The sequence below is a fragment of the Ornithorhynchus anatinus genome, chromosome X5, assembly GCF_004115215.2.
Source record: "Ornithorhynchus anatinus isolate Pmale09 chromosome X5, mOrnAna1.pri.v4, whole genome shotgun sequence".
Classification (NCBI taxonomy): Eukaryota; Metazoa; Chordata; class Mammalia; order Monotremata; family Ornithorhynchidae; genus Ornithorhynchus; species Ornithorhynchus anatinus.
Window position 1 is genome coordinate 33,280,487 of NC_041753.1, and position 24,524 is coordinate 33,305,010.

Genomic DNA, 24,524 nt, shown 5'->3' on the forward strand with positions numbered 1-24,524 from the left:
ATTGCCCGGAGCTGGCGGCTGGGGGAGGAGGGAAGGGATGACGGAAGGGGTGGGAAGGGGTTGGATGGGAGTGAGCTGTTAGAGCCCGGTGCAGGGGCAGGGAAAGTAAGGGGACTCGGTGAGAAAAGAGTACAGGTATGGAGTAATTAAAGGGAGGGGATTGAGGTGATGTGCTGAGGTCAGAGAGGTTTGAGAGAATGTTTGGAGCAGTAGCAGTTTAATCTGGTGTTTCCTGTGATTACTTGGCAGGACTGATTGCAGGTCCATCCAGGTGGGTGAAAAGCAACACACTAAGCATATATTTACTCAGTTTTAAAGATCCTATACTTTACTGTTAATCTGTTAAAGATTAAGTACTGTTGCTCTGGTAGTTGCTGTGCTCTTCACAGGCCACCATTAGCCAGCGATTTTTCAGGATTTCTGCTGGTCCTGTCTATCTTGTGGAATGGTAAAAGCTAGGTGGCTCTTCGGTCAGAAACCTTTTCGACTGGTGACATAGCCTTGGCAGGCGTTCCTCTACGTGCCTATCCAGGATTAGAACCACGTCTCCTGATCTAACGGACACTAATGGACTCAATAAAGATTAGCATTTTAGAAACTGCATATCTTTTCCTAAAAATGTTTTTCTGTTTGGTCACTTTGCTTCTCTACCAGTAGTTTCACACAGGAGTGGAATTTCTCTTAAGATGACTAAGCTATGGCCAGGGTGTCAAATCTTGTAATTGTCATCCCAGACTACTGTCAGAATCTGACTATGCTATCATGCCGGAGATAGTGATGTCTTTCAGCAGCTCCTGCTCCAGCTCTCTTATCACCCTTCTCTATTGGGGTGGCAAACACTTTAATCCTATGAAGTTTAATTACAGTTAGTTGAAATAGAATTTCTTTTTTTATTGGTATTTAGGTGCTTAATATATGCCAGGCACTGTACTAAGCACTGGGGTAGATACAGCTAATCAGGTTGGACACAGTCCATGTCTCATTGGGACTCACAGTCTTAAATCAATTAGAGAAATAGTGTTCCCTTGTGGATAGAGCACAGGCCTGGGAGTCAGAAGAACCTGGCTTCTAATCCAGGCTCCACCACTTGACTGCTGTGTGACCTTGGGCAAGTCATTTAGCTTCTCTGGATCTCGGTTAACTCATTGCAAAATGGGGATTAAGACTGTGAGCCCCATGTGGGACAGAGACTGTGTCCAACCTGATTAGCTTGTAAAATAATAATAATTGCAGTATTTGGTAAGTGCTTACTATGTGCTAAGCGCTGGTGTGGATACAAGCAAATCAGGTTGGACACAGTCCCTGCCCCATGTGGGCCTCACAGTCTCAATCTCCATTACAAATGAAGTAACTGAGGCACAGAGAAGTGAAGTGATTTGCCCAAGGTCACACAGGAGACATGTGGCAGAGCCGGGATTAGTAGCCAGGTTCTTCTGACTCTCAGGCCTGTGCTCTATCCACTAGGGACCACTACTTCTCTAATTGATTTAAGACTGTGAGTCCCATTGAGACATGGACTGTGTCCAACCTGATTAGCTTGTATCTACCCCAGTGCTTAGTACAGTGCCTGGTGCATAGTAAGCCCTTAACAAATACCAATAAAGAAAAGAAATTCTAGCTCAACTAACTGTAATGAAATAAACCTATCCACTATGCCATGCTGCTTTTGCCTGGCACATAGTAAGTGCTTAACAAATACTATGTAAAACAAAAAAGGTAGTTATTGAGTGCTTACTATGTGCAGAGCACTGTACTAAACACTTGGGAGAGTACACTACAACAGAGGTAGCGGCCACATTCCCTGCCCATAACGGGCAAAAAATCTAGAGGACGAGCTTACATGAGGTAAGTGAGGCACAGAGAAGCTAAACGACTTGCCCAAGATCACACAGCAGACAGTTGGCAGAGTCGGGATTAAAACCTAGTTCCTCTGACTTGCAGGCCTGTGCTCTTTCCACTAGGCCACACTGCTTCCCTTTCTTTACTTTGTTTTTAATTCTTTCTAACATTCAGTAAAAATATAAATAGAAAAAACCATCAGCTGACTCCCTCATACCTACACATTCTCTTCCTTTAATCACACAACAGAAAGAGATCTTGGCGCCTCGTACGGTAACCTACCTTGTTCTTAAGTCTCTAATGGCCTGTCCATTACCTTTGCCCGTGCCTGGAATTCCCTCTCTAGTTCTGCCAAACCATGTGTTTATTCCTTCCTAAAAAGTCACTTCCAAGGAGCATTACATTCACTGTCATCAGTGGTGTTTTTTGAATGCCCATTGACCGTGAAGCACTTGGGAGAGTAGAACACAAGACACATGATCAGTCCTCTAGGAGTTTGCAGTCTAATGGGGTGAACTGACAAAAATCATTTATTTGTAGTGGGAGCAGGAGGAAGAAAAAGAACAGGAAGTGGTATAAATGTATCAGGATAAAAAATAGAGTAAATAATTGAGTATTCAAGCAAAAATATAGGCAGGTATATGAATGCTGAGGATATGAAATCATATCCTGTGCTGGCAAAGCAGCATCATGGCCTAATGGAAAGAGCATGGGCCTGGGAGGCAGAGGACCTGGATTCTAATCCCAATTCTGCCACTTGTGTACTGTTAAATCTTAGGCAAGTCACTTAACTTCTCTGTGCCTCAGTTACTTCATCTGTAAAATGGGGATTAAGACTGTGAGCCCCCATGTGAAACATGGACTGTGCCCATCCAGAGAAGCTTGTGCCTACCCCAGCGCTCCGTACAGTGCCTGGAACAGAGTGAGCACTTAACAAGTACCATTCAAAAATCTGTTATTTATTGAGTGCCTACTGTGTGCAAGACAGGTCAAGGATGAAGGGAAGCTTTCTCATAGTGGAGCGGGGGTTCCACAGACTTCACTTGGCTGGCGGGGGGTTGGGGAGGATAGAATAGATGGCATGGGGGTGGGGAGGGGTTGGATGGGAGAGTACTAAGCCCTTGGGAAGAGTGCAGAGAGGAGCAGTGTGGTCTAGTGGAATGAGCATGGGCCTGAAGTCAGAGCACTTGAGTTCTGATCCCAGCTCTTACACTTGCAGAGAAGCAGCATGGCTCAGTGGAAAGAGCAAGGACTTTGGAGTCAGAGGTCATGGGTTTGAATCCCAGCTCTGCACTTGTCAGCTGTGTGACTGTGGGCAAGTCACTTAACTTCTCTGTGCCTCAGTTACCTCATCTGTAAAATGGGGATTAAGACTGTGAGCCCACGTGGGACAACCTGATTTCCCTGTGTCTACCCCAGCGCTTAGAACAGTGCTCTGCACATAGTAAGTGCTTAACAAATACCAACTTGCCTGCTTTGTGACCTTGGACAATTCACCTAACCTCTGCGCTTCAGTTTCCTCATCTGTAAAGTGGGGATTAAATCTTTTCTCCCTCCTGCTTAGACTGTGAGCCCTGTATGGGACAGGGTCTGATGTAATCCTGGCTCCACCACTTGTTTGCTTTGTGACCTTGGGCAAGTCACTTCACTGTGCCTCAGTTACCTCATCTGTACAATGGGAATTGAGACTGGGACCCCCTTGTGGGATGTGGTCTGTGTCCAACATGATATGCTCGTATCTACCCCAGTGCTTAGTACAGTGCCTGGTACATAGTAAGTGCTTAACAAATACCACAATTGTCATTATTAATACAGTAGCAGTGGTGGACATAATCCCTTCCTACAAGGAGCTTACTGTCCAGAGGGGGAGAAATGAAATGTGTAAGTGCTTATTTTAGAATTGGGTTGATGTGAATTGGATGTTATGAATTAATCAGTAAGGCTTCCTGGAGGAAGTGGGGAAAATTAGGAAGGAAAATGAGAAGTTCAGTTTTAGACACTGAATTTGAGGTCCAGTGCTTGGTAGAGGAGGTTGCTTGAGAATGGGTAGAGGCTGACTTTTGAAGCACTTGGGAAGAAAGAGGAAGAGCAAGAGGAAGCAGTAGAGTGGTGGGGAGACAGTGGAGAGACTCTGAGAAATTCATGCCTGATGGTTTCTATTTTACTAAGTCAGCAAGGTCATTTAGGGGTAAGGGAGGGAAGTGGTTGGGGGCATTGGGCATTTTAGGAGGCAGTCAGAGGTTTAGAATAGTTGATGAGGGTTGTAGGCAAGAGAGTCGAAGAGGGAGGAATAGAAATGTTGGTGAACAGAAAAGAGCTGACTGAAACCTTTACTTTCGTGGTTGTACCAATCCATCATTCACTTTAGTATCCGTACATTTCAGTTTATTTGTGTTTGTGTTTTTCATTTTTATCTATTTTCTCACTCTTGTTCCTATTATATAGTTTACTTGGCATTTTGTGTCCCCTTGTACAATAGATTATAAGCAGCTTGAGGGCAGGGAATTGTCATTTTTACTTCTATATTCCTAAGCACCTAGTAATAGTTGTGCGATTTGTTAAGCACTTACTATGTGCTAAGCCCTCTCTCTGAAATCTCACACTTCCTTCTGTCTTCAGGACATCTCTAATTGAATGTGCTGCTATTGCTTCAAACTCAACACTTCCAAAACTGTACTTCTCATATTTCTCCACAAATCTCTCCTTCCCTGGGCTTTTCCATCACTGTTGACTCCATCCTTCTTTCCTCTCAAGCCTGCAACCTTGATTCATCTCTCTCTTTCAACTCACACATGCATTCAGTGATTTACTAAATCTTGTCAATTATATTTCCACATCTTCAGAATTCGGTCCTCCCGCTCATTCATTCAGTCGTATTTATTGAGCACTTACTATGTGCAAAACACTGTACTAAGCATTTGGGAGAGTATAACATAACAGTAAACAGACACATTCCCTGCCCACAATGAGCTCTCCATCCCCAATGGTTGAAGTGTTCGTCATATCCTTTCTCATCTACCTCCCTGACCTCCTGACTGCAGCTTCTCACCTTTCCAGTCCATACTTTGCTTTGCTGCTGTATCATTTCTCTAAAAAAAAAATTTCTGCGCACATGTCCTCATGCCTTAAAAACCTCCAATTATTGTCCATTTATCTCCACATTAAGCAGAAACCTCTCACCATCAGATGCAAGGCACTCAAATGTCTCTCTCCCCCCTACTTATCCTTCTTTCTCTTCCATTATTATTAGTAGTAATGTTTTTTAGTATTTGTTCAGCGCTTACTATTTGCCAGGCACTGTACTAAATCCTAGGGTAGATACAAGATAATCAATTTGGATGCAGTCCCTCTCCCACATGGGGCTAACAGTCCTAATCCCCATTTTACAGATGAGGTAACTGAGGCAGAAGTGAAATGACTTGCCCAAGGTCACACAGTAGACAAGTGGCAGAGCAAGGATTAGAACCCAGATCCTTCTGACTCCCAGACCTGGAATCTATCCACTAGGTGATGCTGTAGATTATCTTTTATCTGCACTGGCTCTTAGTACAGTGCATGGCACATAGAAGCAGTGTGGCTCAGTGGAAAGAGCACAGGCTTTGGAGTCAGAGGTCATGAGTTTGAATCCCAGCTCTGCCACTTGTCAGCTGTGTGACTGTGGGCAAGTCACTTAACTTCTCTGTGCCTCAGTTACCTCATCTGTAAAATGGGGATTAAGACTGTGAGCCCCACGTGGGACATCCTGATTCCCCTCTGTCTACCCCAGCGCTTAGGACAGTGCTCGGCACATAGTAAGCGCTTAACAAATACCAACATTATTATTATAGTAAGCGCTTAACAAATACTGTAAAAATAAAAAGTGGTGGAACTGGAATTGGAACCCAGGTCTTCTGACTCCCGGGCCCCCTAGGACATGCTGCTTCTCATGCTGTGAACCCAGTAGATTCTCAAAGGATGCAGCTGCTGATGACAACAGTTCATATTGTACAATCTTCCTTGTGTCTTCCTGAAATTTTCACATCTTGTTTAGCAGTGCTTATGGGTTAGAAGATGGCAAATATAGTCAGTGATTTAAAGGGAATTCTGGATCAATTGTGAATTTACAATATGAATTTATCATCATTTACAACTTTTTTTCTAGATTGGAATTATTGGTGGAACAGGCCTGGATGATCCTGAAATCTTAGAAGGAAGAACTGAAAAAATTGTTGAGACCCCATATGGCAAGGTTAATATTCTTTGTGCTTTAATGTTGCATTTATTCCTGCCACCTGCACTGTAGTATTTTAAAAGAGATGGCATTGTTAACTGTTTAAGCCTTAAAAACTCCTTGTCCCTGAAATTTATAACTTTTGATCTTATATCATTTTTGAAATATTTGAGATGTCACTTAGGCTGGAATATCACCTCAGTCAGTGCCATACACTTATTGATGCTTTAACAAATGGTTTTTGGTGAGTAGTGAGACTTGACTGCCCAACTCTTGAGAGAGAAATGAAAGCAGATGAAATTCAGGTTCCCAAAAGCTGAAATTTTGTAACACTGGCAACTGAGTAGAATGGGAAAAAAAAAAACCCAAAACCCAGCATATTATAAGGTTGATTTCATTTATTTGCTACAGAAAGTACATTACAGTACATCAAATCTGACTCTCCAAGAACTTAAGGGAAAGTGGGAACACCAGGCAGAAAAGTGACACACCATTAAAGAATATTGGTATTGGACCTGCAAATTGAAATGAATGATTATTTAGTCCCCTTATATCTTTGTCAGACCCAAAAGTTAACACTCTTGGGGTAAATTACTGTATTTTGTTGCTTAAATTTTTATTTAGATTGTAATGATGGGTTAAATTAAAATACGAGGGCTAATTGTGTTGTTACATGCTGAAGTAGAACCTGACATTGGCTGTCAAAATCAGGTAAAATGGAGGCTTAAAGCATGTGCTCAAAACAGTTATTCTCCCACTCCGTTCACAGAGCGTTGAGTCATAAGCAAAACATATAGGCTGAAACCACATCCTGTTGATATATCATATATTTTGATTGAAATGGTTGTGTGATGATATAGGAATCCAAACAGTAAAAGAAGTTCTTTGTTTTCTTCTTATCTTTGCTCTGCTCTGCCAGCCATTACCCACAACCATCCTTCCCAGTATGCAAGTGCAACTCTTCATACAGAAGGCTTAACAGGTGTCAGACAGTAAAGGCAATTTTGTAATGTGATCTGCAACAGCCTGTATTTCTCTAGGTCACCTGAGATACTTCCTTTGCTTCAGTTGATTTATCTCAAATTATACAACAGTCCAGGATAGTCCAACCTTTTAAGGTTGGGGACCACCCAGCAACTGGGTGTGGGACTGAGAACCAACTCGAGGGATTGATGAAGGATTCCTCTGGCCTTCCTCCCACCTCACCTCCCTCTGAAGAACTTCGCCCTCCGAGGCCACATCTCCGGGGCACAAAGTTCTTGGTAATCTGGTTCCTAACAAATAATCAATAAAACAGAAGCTGGAGCAGTTGATTTTGAGGAGATTAGGCTGGCAGCAAGCAAGCAAAATAGAATTCCACAATGGAGGGCAAGGCATTGGTATTCCCAAATGGTGGGGATGAGGGAGGCCCTTTTTATCTAAACATGGTGAAGGGGACAGCTCTAGGAAAATGAACCCTCTGGAGTTTTGGAAAAGTGTGATATAGGCTGGAATTGGGATTGGGGCTTGCTAAGTCAAGTTTTTGTTCCCAGGAAACTGAAAGTTTGGAAATAATAAAAAATGTCTTCCATGCTCACTGTGTGTGACAGTCTCTCTTTAAATTGTTTGCAGCCATCAGATGCATTGATTTTGGGGAAAATAAAAAATGTCGACTGTGTCCTTCTTGCAAGGTAAAACGACCTTAACTTTGATTTTGTATGCATTTTGGAAAGTAGCATTCGCCATTTTTTTCCAACTTGTTTTATTTGATGAAGGGGGTGATTGTTTTGACCTTCATATTGAGTAGAAAAGAACATTATTCACAAATAGCAATAGTAGGAGCCATCTAATCCATTCATTGTCAGCGAATACCACATATATAGCCACTCAGGTGAAAACTTTTTTGCAAAGTAGCAAAGACTGACAACGATTAAACTTTTGGTTGTAATTGTCAATGACTTTAAAGAAAAAATAATCTCTCCTTAAGGGTAAAATTCTCTCAAGGTTGAAGGGCATCACTGTGAGAATTGGATTATGTCCTAGATTCCTAGGCTGAATGTGCTCAGTTCTGCCATAACAGGTGATTTCAGGAGAACTAAGTGTAATGAATTGTCTTCTGCTCTGAATCTTTCATTCTGTCCCTTCATGAGAACGTTTGCTTTTCTGTAGGCTTGAAATGCCTTCGTGTTATAATGTAAGAGCCATGGAAAGATGTAAGGACATGGTTGCTGTTTTGTGGATTAGAGAATATTTTTTGGAATTTGACAAATACACCTCATTTCCCTATAACACGGAGATTGCTTTCTTGTGGAACTCAGTGTTAAGGAAAACTCCCTAGTTGTACTCACCATCTGGTATCCCCCACACAGGCACATGAACTGTTTCTTCCCAAACCCACTGTATCCAAACACGTGCTTTTGGTATAAGTTCCCCAATTTTCCCATCTCATTCAAGCCGAAGTGAAGAGTTAAAACCATAAATTCTCCCGGTACTGAGTGTATTTGAAAATGGTTAGCTTTTATTCATTTTGTACCCTGACAATCATCAAGATCAGGTCAGAAACTGAATCTCATCATTATCACTCCAGCAGCAATCAGTTGGACTCTTTTGACGGCTGACAGTGCACAGTAGGCACAGTGCTTTTTTGCATTATTGTGGATGTCTGTATTTGTGTACTGATTTGGGGGGGTTGTGCTGTGTTTTTTTTTTTTCTTTAACAGGTTTTAAATCAGAATTTCCAACCCTGTGTTAGTTTTTCTTTTTTTTAGGGAGGGAAAAAACTTTCTCATGATTATCATTGTCACATGGCCTTTTTACAAAAATAAATAGCTGAATTTAAAAAGTATAAGTTTTGTTTTCAGTGGGTCGCACAGACCTTTTCCTACCTTTATTAAAGCACTTGTTAGGAAAATAAGATGTTTGTGCATTCTGGAAATCACAAGTCTTGGTAACTTACATTATTTTTCCTTTTCCTTCCCAGGCTTTACTCAAAAGCTCATTTCAAGGGGGGAGGACTTGACTATCCATGAGTGTGTGAAATTTTTGAGCCTCTAGTTGCATGCAAATATGTTTTTCTTTTTTGTTAATTATAAATGCAAAATCCCGTTGGAAGGCAATGTTACCCAGTAGTGGTTGTAACTAGCAATCAATTTAGAAATCTAAATTCCAACATGTGGTACATTAACATTAATTAATTGTACAAGTGTACATCAGTAAATGGCATGAAAACAGTCAGCTTGTACTTTGCCTTTTTGCATGATATTATAAACAACCACCAGATGCAAGGGATGAAAAATCAAGGGTCTCAAACCTGAAGTGCATGATAGACCCAGTATTTAATGTATTCATGTTGCATTAAATTTCTGAAGTTTAGCAATTATTTGCCTGTTGCTATTTTTTTTTTTACTGAAATTCATCAAAAATTTTTGAATTCTCTTTAATGTAGGAAGCCAGTTTTTTGTTCCCAGCAATTACCAACACACTAGGTTTATAATGTTGGTAGTTAGAATAAACTAACAACAAAATGATTGATTTGCTTATAAATACAGGACCCTCAGAAGCATTCTTTAATTAATTTTCAGTGGATAACCAATTTCAGTCATCCTTTAGAGGGAGATGTTAACTTCAGCAAGCCTAGCTTCAGAGCAGCCAAATTAGCAAGTAATCTTTGCATCTTCCTTTATTCTTCATAGATAATTCAACTTAATAATTGTGTGTTTGGGATTTAGTTATACCAATTGTATGATTGGTAAAGCTTATAAATGGATCATACAACACAATCATTGGTGCTTTCATTTTACAGTAAACAGCTTAAGTGCTTATGTGTTTCTTTTTGTTTTTTTCTCTTCTGTCATAGACATGGGAGGCAGCACACTATCATGCCATCAGCTGTCAATTTCCAAGCCAATATTTGGGCCTTAAAGGAGGAGGGCTGCACTCATATCATAGTGACTACTGCATGTGGCTCGTTAAGAGAGGAAATTCAACCTGGAGACATTGTCCTGATTGACCAGTTTATTGATAGGTAAGGGAACCATTTTATGGATTGCTCCGTCTAACCAATATATTGTAGTTAATATTACTGTGTGTGTGTGTGTGTGTGTGTGTGTGTGTGTGTATGTGTGTGATTGATTAAACTAGTCAGCTGAAAGAGTTGCACATCTAAAGAATGAGGGATTTGCTCCATTTTCCCCTTATGTGGTTATCCCTGCTATGCAAGAAAACTGTCTTAGATGAGCTTGATGTAAAGGTCACACCATTCCCAGGTAATCAATCCGACAAAACATTTTGTACAAAGGTCCCTCAGACTCTAGGGAATTTTAGTTTTATTTAGGGAAATTTAAGTAATAATGTTGGTATTTAAGTGCTTACTATGTGCAGAGCACTGTTCTAAGTGCTGGGGTAGATACAGGGTCATCAAGTTGTCCCCCGTGAGGCTCACAGGTACTCAGAAGAAGAGAGGGGGAATTGATTGCCTTCCAGTTGTTAACTGCTGAGAATATTTTATTAATATTTAGTGAGCATTCATCTTATGGGTGGTGCTAGGTACTTTTGGAATGGGATGCAAAGGATGATTAGGAAAGCTGTAACCCCTTGCAAGGAGCAAGAGAGAAGCATTGACACAGTTACACAGGGTAGAGCAGGGAAAAGGATGGAAGATTGTTTTATCTGCCTTTCTGAAGATTTGTGAGACAGGAAAGTTGTGCTGGATGTCAATGAATGCCTAGTTATGGGGAAAGTTCCACCCTTTCCCCTCCATCCAAACTGCATTTACGCTGATCCAAACACTTGTTCTATCCCACCTTGCCTATTACATCTGTTTCTTCTCAGACTCCCATCTCTCCCCACAATAGTCCGTATTTCACTCTGCTGCCCTAATCACTTTTCCCCAAAAACCATTGTCCATGTCTTCCCACTCCTTATTCATTCATTCATTCAGTCATATTTATTGAGCACTTACTGTGTGCAGAGCACTGTACTAAGCATTTGGAAAGTACAGTTCGGCAACAGAGACAATCCCTACGCAACAGCGGGCTCACATTCTAGATAGGAGACAAAACAAAACCATCCACCTCTACGTCAAACAGAAACTCCTTACCATTGGCTTTAAAGCACTCAATCAGCTCCCCCCCTCCTACCTTACCTCACTGACCTACTACAGCCCAGCCCGCACACTCTGCTCCTCTAGTGCCAACATACTCACTGTGCTCCAAGCTCATCAGTCTCGCCCCCTTTCCCTTGTTCTCCCTCGGGCCTGGAACTCCCTCCTCCTCCATATACACCAGACCATCACACTCTTCACCTGCAAAACCTTGTTACGGTTACATTTCCTCCAAGAGGCCTTCCCTGATTAAGTCCTCTCTTCCCCAACTCCTCCCTTCTCCATCGTCTATGCACTTGCATCTGTACTCTTCCTCCTCCATACCTTATCTCACCTTGGCTTCACGGACTCCGTCCTCTCCTGGTTCTCCTCTTACCTCTCTGGCCGGACATTCTCGGTCTCCTTCGCTGGAACCTCCTCCCCCTCCCATCCTTTAACTGTTGGAGTTCCTCAAGGGTCAGTTCTTGGCCCTCTTCTGTTCTCCATTTACACTCACTCCCTCGGTGAACTCATTCGCTCTCACGGCTTTGACTACCATCTCTACGCAGATGACACGCAGATCTACATCTCCGCCCCTGTCCTCTCCCCCTCCCTTCGGGCTCGCATCTCCTCCTGCCTCCAGGACGTCTCCACCTGGATGTCGGCCCGCCACCTAAAACTCAACATGAGCAAGACTGAGCTCCTCATCTTCCCTCCCAAACCTGGTCCTCTCCCCGACTTCTCTATCACCGTGGATGGCACGACCATCCTTCCCGTCTCTCAGACCCGCGATCTCGGTGTCATCCTTGACTCGTCTCTCTCGTTCACCCCACACGTCCTATCCATTACCAAGACCTGCCGGTTTCACCTTTACAATATCGCCAAGATCCGCCCTTTCCTCTCCACCCAAACGGCTACCTTACTGCTACGGGCTCTCGTTATATCCCGGCTAGACTACTGTGTCAGCCTTCTCTCTGACCTCCCTTCCTCCTCTCTCGCCCCGCTCCGGTCTATTCTTCACTCCGCTGCCTGGCTCATCTTCCTGCAGAAACGATCTGGGCATGTCACTCCCCTTCTTAAACAACTCCAGTGGTTGCCTATCAACCTCCGCTCCAAACAAAAACTCCTCACTCTAGGCTTCAAGGCTCTCCATCACCTTGCCCCTTCCTACCTCTCCTCCCTTCTCTCTTTCTACCACCCACCCCGCACGCTCCGCTCCTTTGCCGCCCACCTCCTCACCGTCCCTCGGTCTCGCCCATCCCGCCGTCGACCCCCGGGCCACATCCTCCCGCGGTCCTGGAACGCCCTCCCTCCTCACCTCCGCCAAACTGATTCTCTTCCCCTCTTCAAAACCCTACTTAAAACTCACCTCCTCCAAGAGGCCTTCCCAGACTGAGCTCCTCTTCTCCCTCTACTCCCTCTGCCACCCCCCCTTTACCTCTCCGCAGCTAAACCCTCTTTTCCCCCTTTCCCTCTGCTCCTCCACCTCTCCCTTCCCATCCCCACAGCACTGTACTCGTCCGCTCAACTGTATATATTTCCATTACCCTATTTATTTTGTTAATGAATTGTACATTGCCTCGATTCTATTTAGTTGTCATCGGTTTTTACGAGATGTTCTTCCCATTGACTCTATTTATTGCCATTGTTCTTGTCTGTCCGTCTCCCCTGATTAGACTGTAAGCCCGTCAAACGGCAGGGACTGTCTCTATCTGTTGCCGACTTGTTCATTCCAAGCGCTTAGTACAGTGCTCTGCACATAGCGCTCAATAAATACTATTGAATGAATGAATGAATGCCCTTTGGGCACAGCTCTTATGAACATATATGTAATTTATTTGGGAAGCAGCGTGGCCTAGTGGAAAGAACACGGGCCTGGGAGTCAGAGGACCTCGGTTCTAATCTTGGCTCCTCCATGTGCCTGCTGTGAGACGTTGGGCAAGTCACTTAACTTTGATGCCTCGCTTCCCTCATCTGCAGAATGGGGATTCAGTACTTGTTCTCCCTCCTACTTAGAATGTGAGCCCCATGTGGGATGTGATTGTCTTGTATCTACCCCAGCGCTTAGTACAGTTCTTGGCACACAGTAAGCACTTAACAAATACCATTATTATTTATATTAATGTCTGACTCCCACTCTAACCTGTAAGCTTGTCTTGGACAGGGAATATGTCTACCAACTCCATTGTACTGTACTCTCCCAAGTGCTTAGTACAGTGTTCTGCACACAGTAAGCGCTCAGTAAATGCCATTTATTGAAAACAAAGGATAAAAAGGCAAAGTGATTGCCCATAGTTGTTCACGAGTCCAGGGTCATGAAACTCACGTGATATGGAAGGAGGTGTTTGGGGCTACAGGTGAATTTTATTGTAATGCAGTGGATTTCAAAATGAATTTTTGGTAACCAAGAGGTCATGTTAAGTTTGTATGACTCAGAGTACTTTGGACTTGTATGACAAAGTCTTAGAGTTTTTCAAGAAAATCTATTCTTCTCTACCAAACAAGAACCCTCCTCCTTGTTCTACATTCCAGCCTATGAAATTTTGAAAGATCTACACATAATGAAAATCAGTGAAGCATATTGACTTGGCGTAATCGTAGAAAAGACAATAGGGCATGGGGGAAAAGGGGAAAGGAGAAGCTTGCTGTTTATGGGTCTTTTGGGTGTGTCCAGTCCAGCTTTGTCCCAAGTATTTCATGAATGTGTGGGGAAATAACTGACATTTTAACACCAGGCTAGGAATTGCCAAGTGTGATTAGAACAGTGGTGTAAATCATAATCTCCAAGTCAACAACTGAAATATTGAAAGAATGTGTTGACCATAGTAAGATTTTTGGTGGGGGAGGGGATTCTCAAGTTTCTGCTTAGCCATGACAGATTTCCTTAGGTTCCTTCTTGCTTTGGGGCTTGTAGAAGCCCAGAAGCCTTGATTTACTAATACTCTGGATCTGAAGCTCCTTTAAAATGGTTGGCTGTATTTTGTTTGCATTTTAATTTTTTAAAAACCACCCTTCAGAAACCATATGAAATCAATGCTTGACCCTGAATGTTAACGCAATCAGATGGAGTTTGTTTACCATTTTAGAAGCCAATCAGTACAGGGTTTCAAGTGCCTCCCTCACCTTCCCCAATCAAAAGGGAACTCCATTAATCTTTCCTCCCATTCACACTGCTCAAGTTCCTCATAATTTTAAATTTATTGTACTTTGGCAGTGATATAGTAGTTTTGCTATCCCTATTATCTTCAATGCTGGAGGTTTTTCTGGGCAAAACGTGCAACACAAATTTATTTAGAAATGACAGTGGAGATCAGAAAAAGAGAGAGAGGAAAAGTGAGTGGCTCATTCTGTAAGGCTAGCACAGCCACCCTCAGAGGTCTTGTTAAATCAAGCAGTCCAAGTGAAGCCTTTAATACAGTAATACCTAGAGGAAGCAGCATTAGGGAGAACAAGAAAACTTAGTCACATGACCCTCAGCCAGGCGATGATAATGCCAAAGATACTGAGGCCCCTTGGTCATCTGGAAGCTTAGGCGGATCGGGAATCTACCGAAATATCTGTGTTATCTTATAGTTAATTTTAAAAATTCACGGGTAAAACTCAAATCCATGGTGTTTTTATATCACGGGAAAAACTGCTAATGCCAACATTAAGGCAGTACCGACAGTACTCCCTGCAGTGTTTGAAGGCCATGGCTGAGGATGTGGTTTACCTTCTGAATTTAATGTGATGCAACAAGGAGTGGTTGCCTTCCAGAACTTTTATTACTCGAGAAGAGAAACAAGCTTCCAGTTTGAAAGCTATTTAACCCTTCTGCTGGGTGGTGAGGCCTCAGAGAACATTTAAACTGAAGCCTCTGCTCGTCTGCTGTTCGTAGACTCCTTGGCTCATGCTAAGATTTGTCTAACCTAATCCAGAAATCAAACGAGGCCTGCACAACAGTGAACCTGTTTACTGACTAGTTCGTTAATTATCTGTCATTAGTGTAGTGTATTTGTGCAGAAACTGGTTTTGAAACTAAAGTGCTGAAGCTCATAGACAACACTCCGGACCGCCCCATGAACCGCAGCTCGCTTTAAACATGCAGCTTTATTTTTATTTTTTTCTTCAGTAAATGTAGTTTTGTTTCTACAGCCCAAGAATTCCCCACTGTGTCAATTAACGCCTATGCCCCAGGTACAGATTTAGCCACCTTATTGAGACCAATGAAGTTTTGAAGGAATTACATTATGAAGACCATTAATAATATCAGAAAGGCCTGGATAGACATGAATGAAGTTTCAATAGTATTTATTGAGCGCTTATTGTGTGCAGAGCACTGTACTAAGCGCTTGGGAGAGTACAGTATAACAGTAAACAGACACATTCCCTGCCCGCAACAAGCTTATAGTCTAGAGGCGGGGAGACAGATTATTTTATGGTGTTTGGCAGAAGGTGAGGCCTGATGTAGCGAATGCTTTGTTGGACTAGTCAGAGTTTCCAGCCAATACCAGTTAATGCCGCACAGATGACAGAGTGAGTAGGCTTTGAGGAAGTCAACCTCAGTGATGTGCAGGGAAACCACTGGAAGACCCTAACCAGTGAGGAGTTGCAAGAGTTGACTGAGAGTTGAGAGGATGAGCAATGCAGGCAACATGAAAAGGTCACACCCAGGGAAGGTTTTGACAACAATAGTTTTGTCTGACTCCCTGAGTGAGGCCTCGTATGGGATAACCACCCCTCTCCTTAAGCACTTTGATACTCACCCCACCCCCAGCGCCCCAGCCCTTACATACATAGCCTTAAACTCTGCTGCTTCCCCTTCAGTAAATACTGTTGACAGATTTTGCCAGAGACCGATTCTGACCTTAAGTAAATCTGTGCAGTGAAGAGATTGCTAAGAATGGCTATTCTAAGTTGGAAGGGAAGAAGGCAAACCAGTCCAGACTTGATACTTTCTTCAAGAGCACCACAGACAGGTCCAGCCCCAGCAGGGACCCTGCATTTTAACTTGCCCCATCAGTTACCAACACCGCCACTTAAGAAGAGCAAGCCCGCCGTAAAAGTTAGAGCAGATTATTTGCTCAGTTACTGTAGTTTTAAAATTGTTCCAGTAAAATTTCATAGTTTGAGCACATATTTTGTGTTTTTAAGCATTTTTTGACCTTAGGTTTACTAGTAGTAGTACTAATAATAATTGTGGTATTTAAGTGCTTATGTGCCAGGCATTGTTCTAAACGCTGGGGAAGATACCAGATCATCAGGTTGGACACAGTCCCTGTGCTACAAAGTGGTCACGTTCTTAATTACGATTTTACAGATGAGGAAACTGAGGCACAGAGAAGTTAAGTGACTTGCCCAAGGTCACGCAGCAGACAGGTGGCGGAGCCGGATTAGCCTAGAACCTTCTGACTCCCAGGAATACGCTCTACCCACTAGGCCAACAGCTTCTGTGTTCATACACCCAGTTCTCCTAAAATGTAGGGGCTGCATTCTTGCAGAGCCCCACGTTAAGGAAAATTGGCTTTGTACTGCTTACCCTGTCCAACCCCATGCACATGGCCACAACCATTTCTTCCAACACTACATCATGTTGTAACTCAACAGGCTTGCATTGTCGGAAGAATGTTTCTTGATTCCTCCACAGTATTCTAGCCAAAACGTGTAGTGAAAAACATGGCTTGTGGCAGAACTGACTGTATTTAGTGATGCTTTTTTATACTGTGCCCTCCCTCCCCCTTTTTTGAAGCCCTGGAATGCATTCCCATGGCTCCTGTGTTATTACCACCTCTGGTAACATTTACCTAGTGCTTATTTTGAGTCATCTTGATGGAATAATTTTCAGACTAAAACTGAAACTCTGACAAAAACTTCTCTTTAATACTCTCTGCAAGTTGGTTATAGTAGTTTTGCCACTGGTTAATGAAATTCCAGTGATGTCAGCCAAACCTAAAAATCCATTTAAAGGGATTACAGCAAAAGAGAAATCAGAGAGCTCATAAATGCTTTTGCTTCTTCATAACAAACTTCCTAAGTATCTTAAATCTGTATTGCCAAGACGGACAGGAAAGGCTCATTTTAAAGTAATTTGGTCTTTTGGTAATTTGCATTGGTGGATGAGGTGGTATGTAGAGTGGTGGAGGGAGTGATTCTCAGTTGAAAACAAAAGTGCTGGTTCCTTCATTAGAGACATCGCTTCTCAAAATCCTCTGACCCCCTTATTTCCTACAAGAATTATACTTTTCCACATGTGCTGAGTGGTTTGCCTGGAATGGCAGAGGAAGCTTCTTAACTCCATCAGTCATGCCATGTGCCTTATGAATGGTGATTATTGGGAATGTTGGCATCTTTCTAGAACTTCTCAGAGGTGAATACAAATGTACTTTCCCCTTCATTGCAGACATCCATACATATGAAAAGTCACAGTTTGAGCAGCAGTGTGGCCTAGTAGAAAGACCATGGTTCTTGGGAGTCAGAGGAACTGGGTTCTAATTCTGGCTCTGCCACTTGACTGCTGTATGACCTTGGGCAAATCATTTAATTTCTCTGTGCCCCAGTTATCGCATCTGTAAAATGGGGATTCCCACTAACTTAGATTGTGAGCCTCATGTGGGACACGGACTGTGTCTGACCTGAATATCTTATATCTACCCCAGCACTTAGTTCAGTGTTTGGCACTAGTAAATGGTAAACAAATACCACAATTTTTGTTCTTCTTTTTTTCCTTCTTTTCCTCCTTCTCCTTCTCCTTTTTCTTCTTCTCCTCCTCCTTCTCTAATTTAATATTAATAGAAATGAATCCTTGATATTATGAGGAGGTTTTGATCCAAACAACTTCCTTATGAATGCTGTTTTTATCCAAAGCTAATCATGGCCATGTATACAATGGTACTTCTGTTGTAGGCCGTGAAGCTTCACCTGACCTTGAATCTGATGGATTCCTTTCCATAGAAGATTTCATTTTACCATCCCTTATGTGTGGGCAGTGATTGAGATATTTTTCTCTTTATCAGCCACCTTATTACTGACAGTAGTTTTCTCTAGACTTACTGTAAGTTCTTTCTGCCTGACTGACTCTGCAAAGTTTGCATGTGGTTCACAGTCATTACCACCCATTCAATCAGTAGCATTTAGTGAACACTGTACTAAGCACTTGGGAGAGTACAAAGAGTTAGAATACATGATGATCTCTGTTTTCCAGGAGCTTACAATCTAATGGGGGAGACACAAATGAATGACAAGGGAGAATAGCAGAGTATGTATAAAAATGCTATGAGGAGTGTGGTAACAAGTGCTTAGGTGGCACAGAAGGGCTGAAGTGGCAGTTGGATAAGAAAGGGTGTGATTAGAGATTACTCAGGGAAAGGCCTTCCAGAGGACATGCGATTCCAGAAGGCCTTTGAAGATGGGAAGAGCTGTGATCTGTAAGATATGAAGGGAGAGAGCCTGAGGAGGGGGTTGGCAGTGGCTGAGATGAGAATGAGGCACAGCGAGTAGGTTAACTTGAAAGGAACAAAGATTGTGAGCTGGGATTTAATGCATTCCTCTGCTGTATGTAAAGGGAAATGGCAATCATTGGAGATTTTGGAGGAGTCGGGAGTCATGTACCGTATGGTGTTCTTGAAAATGATCTGGGCAGCAGAATGAAATACGGACTGGAGAGGGGAAAGACAGGAGACAGGAAGGCCGGTGAGGAAGCTGAGGTAGTCAAGCTAAATATGACTGGACCTGGACCAGGTAGGGGCTATTTTTATAGAGAGGAAGGGGTAGGTTCTGGAAATGTGGAGATTGAATGTAGAGATTGAAGGAGATGGAGGACCCAAGGATGGTGAGCAAAGTGTGCAGGACATGCGAGGAGAATGAGCGATATCCAAACAGCTATCCAAACAGCAATGATATGCAAACAGCTGCTGAATGGAAAGCTTAAATTGAGTAACCAAAAGCAAGGAGAAGCAAGGAAATATTTTAAGGACACGATAAACAAAGCCTCAGACAATGCTGCTTCTCAGCTGAAAACATTTGAATTAATTGCCCCTCCTGCAATCAAGAAAGGAGAGGCTCTTTTTGAGTAGAAGATTCTTAAGGAACAAGAGACAAGAAGGCAAAAGGGAAAACTGCACCAGGCGTTGCAAACATGACCACACAGCAAGGGATAGCAAACTGTGACACACCGAAAACAATACATCAGTCTTTTCCTGTTTATGTAGAAAGGGAGATAATAATAATAGTTATGGTATTTGTCAAGCACTTACTATGTGCCAGGCACTGTACTAAGCGCTGAGGTGGATACAAGCAAATCAAGCTGGACACCGTCCCTCTCCTAAATGGGAATTAAGACTGTGACCCCCATATGGGACATGAACTGGGTCCAATCTGATTAACTTGAATGTACGCCAGTGCTTAGTACAGTGCTTGGCATATAGTAAGTGCTTAACAAACACGATTAAAAATTGTAATAACAATGGTGGTATTTGTTATGCTTACTACAAACTAAGCCCTGGGGTGTGTACAGTGGACGCAGATCAGATACAGTCCCTGTCCCACAATGGGCTCAAAGTCTTAGTAGGAGTCTGAACAAGTATTAATCCTGGTTTTGTAGATGAGGAAACTGAGGCACAGATAAATTAAGGGGTTTGCCTAAGGTCACAGCAGGCAAGTAACAAAGCTGGGATTAGAACTCAGGTTCTCTGACTCACTGCCCTGTGGTCTTTCCACTAGGTCTATGTCAAGGTTGTGGATTTGAAAGATGGGGCAGATGGCGGTATTGGCAACTGTGATGGGAAAGTTAGGTGAAGGAGAAAATTTGTAGGGGAACATGAGGAGTTCAGTTTTGAACTTAATGAGTCAGTGTGACTTCCATATAGGAATGTCCTGGAAGCAGAAGGAAATGTGAGATTGGAGAGAGAGAGTGTGTGTTTTAGTGCTAGCGAGGAAGATTTAGGTGTCATCCCTATAACTGTGGGAGTGAATGAGCTCCCCAGGGGAATGAGTGTAGTTTAAGAAGAGAAGGGGGCCCAGAACAGAGCTTTGAGGGACACCCACAGTTATGGGGGTAGGAAGGAGAAGAAAATCTGGCAAAAGAGACTGAGAAGGATCAGCCAGAGAGGAAAGAGGAGAACCTGGAGAGAATTGTGTCCAAAAAACCAAGGTTAGATGATGCTTCCAGATGAAGGCAATGGTCCATCGCAACAAAACCTGGTGAGAAGTTGAAGAGGATTAGGATGGAGTAGAGTCTCTTAGTCTTGGCAAGAAGGAAATTGGCAATGTTGGAGAGAGCGGTCTCAGTGGATTGAAAGGAGCAGAAACTGGATTGTAGTGGTGAAGAACAGAGTTGGAAGAAAGTGGAGGCAGCCGGTATATACAACCAGTTCAAGGACCTTGGGTAAAATGGGGAAGAGGGAGGTGGGGTAATAGCTTGATGGTGCAGCAGGGTCCAGAGAAGAGTTTAATTAGGATAATTAATAGGGAAGACATGGGACTTGGGCATTAAAATCTCCCAGTACGATCAGTATGTCGAAAGTTGGCGCTCCTGTGATGAGTATCCAATCCAAATCTTTGTGGAAGCGTTTTTTAAAATTTTTTTTGCCAGGGTTTGTCATGATGGCGTCAAAGTGCTTTTGCTTCAGGGGCAGGCATAACTTCATCAGTCATTTATACCTCTGGGCAGATTTGGAAGACCCAGTAGTAGTGATTTTTGATTGTAAAACCAATCTCTGATAGCTGCCATGCTGAAGAAAGACAGACTCTCAAAAAGAAGCTGTCCAAGATCCGAGAGCTGTCCTTCGGGGAGTTGAGCTTCGGTTAGCCCTGCGATATTGATTCCGTATTGGGCCAGTTCATGTACCACAAGCCTTTTTAGTTTTTTGGGTTATGACTGTTGATCATCGACTAGCATCCTGATGTTCCATGAGGTAATGGTTATTGCCTTACCTATTTCCAGTTTTGGCACCATAAGCGTATAACTCACCAGCAGCGGCCCACTGATGAGCCCGGTTGGGTTTGGATGAAGGAGGCGTGTTTAAGGACACTCTTTTCAGTCCTCTGCTCCATTCAGGATGAACAATGCATTCCTAACTGATGCTGCTGCTGCCATCTTCAGCGACCAGGCCGCTAATATCTTGGACTACCTTTGTTAGGGTGATCTAGTAAGCAGTAGAGAAGCAGCATGGCTCAGTGGAAAGAGCATGGGCTGGGGAGTCAGAGGTCATGGGTTCAAATCCCGGCTCCGCCGCTTGTCAGCTGTGTGATTTTAGGCAAGTCATTTAACTTCTCTGTGCCTCAGTTACCTAATCTGTAAAATGGGCACTAAGACTGTGAGCCCCAAGTGGGACAACCTGGTCACCTTGTATCCTCTCCAGCACTTAGAACAGTGCTTTGCACATAATAAGGGCTTAACGAATGCTGTCATCATCAGTCGAGGGAATAGACACTTAGTCCACACATATTAGTAGCAGAATTGTTAGTCCATCTAGCATAATTAAATTAGCCAATCAGTTCGGCCTCTTCGCTTTAAAAAAAAAAATCGGTCATAAAATTTGAGATGTGGATGAGTAGCTTTGGTCGAAGGCTTTCTTATTCTTAGCTTGATTACTCATCAGGAAAGTCCCATTTTCTAAAGCGCTTGGCTGGAGTAGGGGGTGGTGTCTTTTTTTTTTCCCCCTCCTCCCAACAGACCTTACACTGCCTTGCCTTGAATTTCCACAGTTATGTCATCAGCTTTTGAAATCTGATCTCAGTAGCGCCCTCCACCCAACAGCACAAGATGGGAGGGGATTAAAAACCTTGGAAAGAATCGAATTAGCCTTCTTTCTTCCTTACAATCTGTTCCCTCTTTCTTTTCCTCTTTAGCGTTCACCCGCTCAACTCGGTTTACTATTTAATTTATAATTAGGACCACCAGTCACTTAGAGAAGGGATCATAAGAGGCAAGTACTGGGTAATCGACAGGAAGCTCTGATTCTAGTTCTATTTCTTTGTGAATAAGTAATTACAGAAGTCCCTCTTTAATGCATCCCACAGTTGCATTCTTTAGAGGTTATTAGCACAATTAGCATTTGTGAATTATTTTTTTAAATGGTAGTTAAGTGCTTACTATGTGCCAGGCACTGTACTCAGTGCTGGGGTAGATACAAGATAATAGTAATTATTATTATTATGGTATTTGTTAAGCACTTACTATGTGCTAAGCCCTGTTCTAACCTCTGGGGTAGATACAAGGTAATCAGGTTGGACACATGGTCTTAATCCCCATTTTATAGATGAGGTAACTGAGGCACAGAGAAGTAATACAGCAAGGTCATACAGCAGACAAGTGGCGGAGCTGGAATTAGAACCCTTGACCTTCTGACTTCCAGGCCCCTGCTCTATCCACAACGCCATGCTTAGTACAGTGCTTGGCTCATAGTAAATATTTAACAAATACCATTATTTTTATTTCTGTCCTGTTAAAATGATCACAACATAAGCTAACAAAACTTAAGCAACAGATGTTTATTGATTCATGTTTTACAAATTTCTCACATTTTGCAGTAGAATTATACAGCCACAATACCACATTTCTTTGTGGGTTTTCTTTTAACTTGATTGTTTTGGGTTTTTTTTCCTTAAACCACTCATGTAGTGAATCCTCCAGTACTTGGTTCTTTAAGAACGCAGGAGTTATGTTCTTGTGGTAGGCGTACATACATATCATTGTTTGATTAAAGAAAACCCATGTTGGAACATTCAGCCATTCTGCAGAGCACATGCATATTCATTCATTTATTCAGTCATTTATTGAGTGCTTACTGTGTGCAGAGCACTGTACTAAGCACTTGGGAAAGTACAGTACAGCAATAAAGAGTGACAATCCCTTCCCACAACGAGCTCACAGTCTGCAGGGGGGAGACAGACATCAATACAGACAGCAATATAAATAAATAAAATTACAGATATATACATAAATGCTGTGGGGCAGGGAGAGTGGAAGGAGCAGAGGGAGCAAGTCAGGGCGACACAGAAGGAATGGGAGATGAGGAAAAGTGGGGCTTAGTCTGGAAAGGCCTCTTGGAGGAGATGTCCTTTCAGTAAGGCTTTGAAGTGGGGGAGAGTAATTGGCGGATTTGAGTAGGGAGGGCGTTACAGGCCAGAGGCCAGAGGCAGTGTGGGTCAGGGGTTGGCAGTGAGTCAGGTGAGATGGAGGCACAGTGAAAAGGTTAGCACCAGAGGAGCAAAGTGTGTGAGCTGGGTTGTAGAAGGAGAGAGGTGGAGGTGAGGTAGGAGGGACAAGGTGATAGAGTGATTTAAAGCCAATGCATAAAATCCGTTTCTCCTTACACCATGCTGTGCTGCATGTAAACAGGTCAGCACTGTCAGAGGAGTCTGTCCGATGTCTTAACAGCTTAGTTGTAGCCGAAATGCATAGTGAGAAATGTGTTCTGGCATTTGGGAAACTCCAGCAATAGGGACCAGCCTCCTGAATGGCAATTGGGGATGGGATTGTTCTCCTTGGGCAGAGGCGTTAGGAACATTGAAACAAGAAACAAGTCAGAGAAACAGCAGGCGTAGTGGATGGAGCACAGGCTTGGGAGTCAGAAGGTCCTGGCTTCTAATCCCAGATCCACTGCTTGTCTGCTGTGTGACTTCAGGCAAATCACTTAACTTCTCTGTGCCTATTACTTCATCTCTAAAATGGGGATTAGGACTGTGAGCCCATGTAGGACATGGACTGTGTCCAACCTAATTAGCTTGTATCTACCCCAGTGCTTAGAGCAGTGCTTGACACACAGTAAATGCTTAACAAATACTATTATTATGTGAGAAAAAGTGAAAGACACTGTACATCCAGTTAGCAAACGATAATTTTATGTGCTCACCAATGTGTAATTGAGTCGTGTGTCAGTTGTGGAATGGAATGTCAATTTTTTTAGCCTCATCCACCCAAATGGGTAAGATTTCATCAGTAAATTACTGTTTATTAAGCACCTACTGTGTGCAGAGCCTTATACTAAGCACTTGGGTGGGTACAGTATCAGTACCATTATACTTTAATGTTAAGGGATAGCTCTACTGCAGTTGTGAGTTTTATACTATCCATATTGCAACCACTAGAGGGGATATAGTCACTTTCAGAAAGACACAGCTGATGCCTCTTCTTTGCAGAGTGAAATGTGCTTCACACAGTCCTTGATAGAGGAAGAATGCAGAAAGTTCAAATTCACTCCCCAGAGTAAGAATGTCCTGTGTGGATGAGTAAAGGGATGTGTTAAAGGTGAATTTTCTCAGTTTATCATTTCCCTCCTCCCTCACTGGGGCTGAAATTCTGCTTTGCTATGTACCAACTCTGTTAAATAAGACTTTGAATGGCCAACTTCCCAAAAATGAAGATCTCATTTTCCTTCCGCTTTTTTTTTTAATGTTGATATGGGATTAACAAATTCTTGCTTATTCAGTAAAGTC

The 24,524-nt window shown here is 42.8% G+C and overlaps 1 protein-coding gene across 1 annotated transcript in view; it reads left to right on the forward strand.

Moving 5' to 3' along the window:
* Window positions 1–24,524, forward strand: part of LOC103164785 (methylthioadenosine phosphorylase) — a 59,106-nt gene that overhangs the window by 12,935 nt on the left and 21,647 nt on the right. Inside the window, exons 2-4 of the mRNA XM_029055442.2 lie at window positions 5,981–6,067; window positions 7,661–7,719; window positions 9,885–10,052. Of these exons, the coding sequence (XP_028911275.1) occupies window positions 5,981–6,067; window positions 7,661–7,719; window positions 9,885–10,052 (314 nt within the window). The remainder of the gene's footprint in view (window positions 1–5,980; window positions 6,068–7,660; window positions 7,720–9,884; window positions 10,053–24,524) is intronic.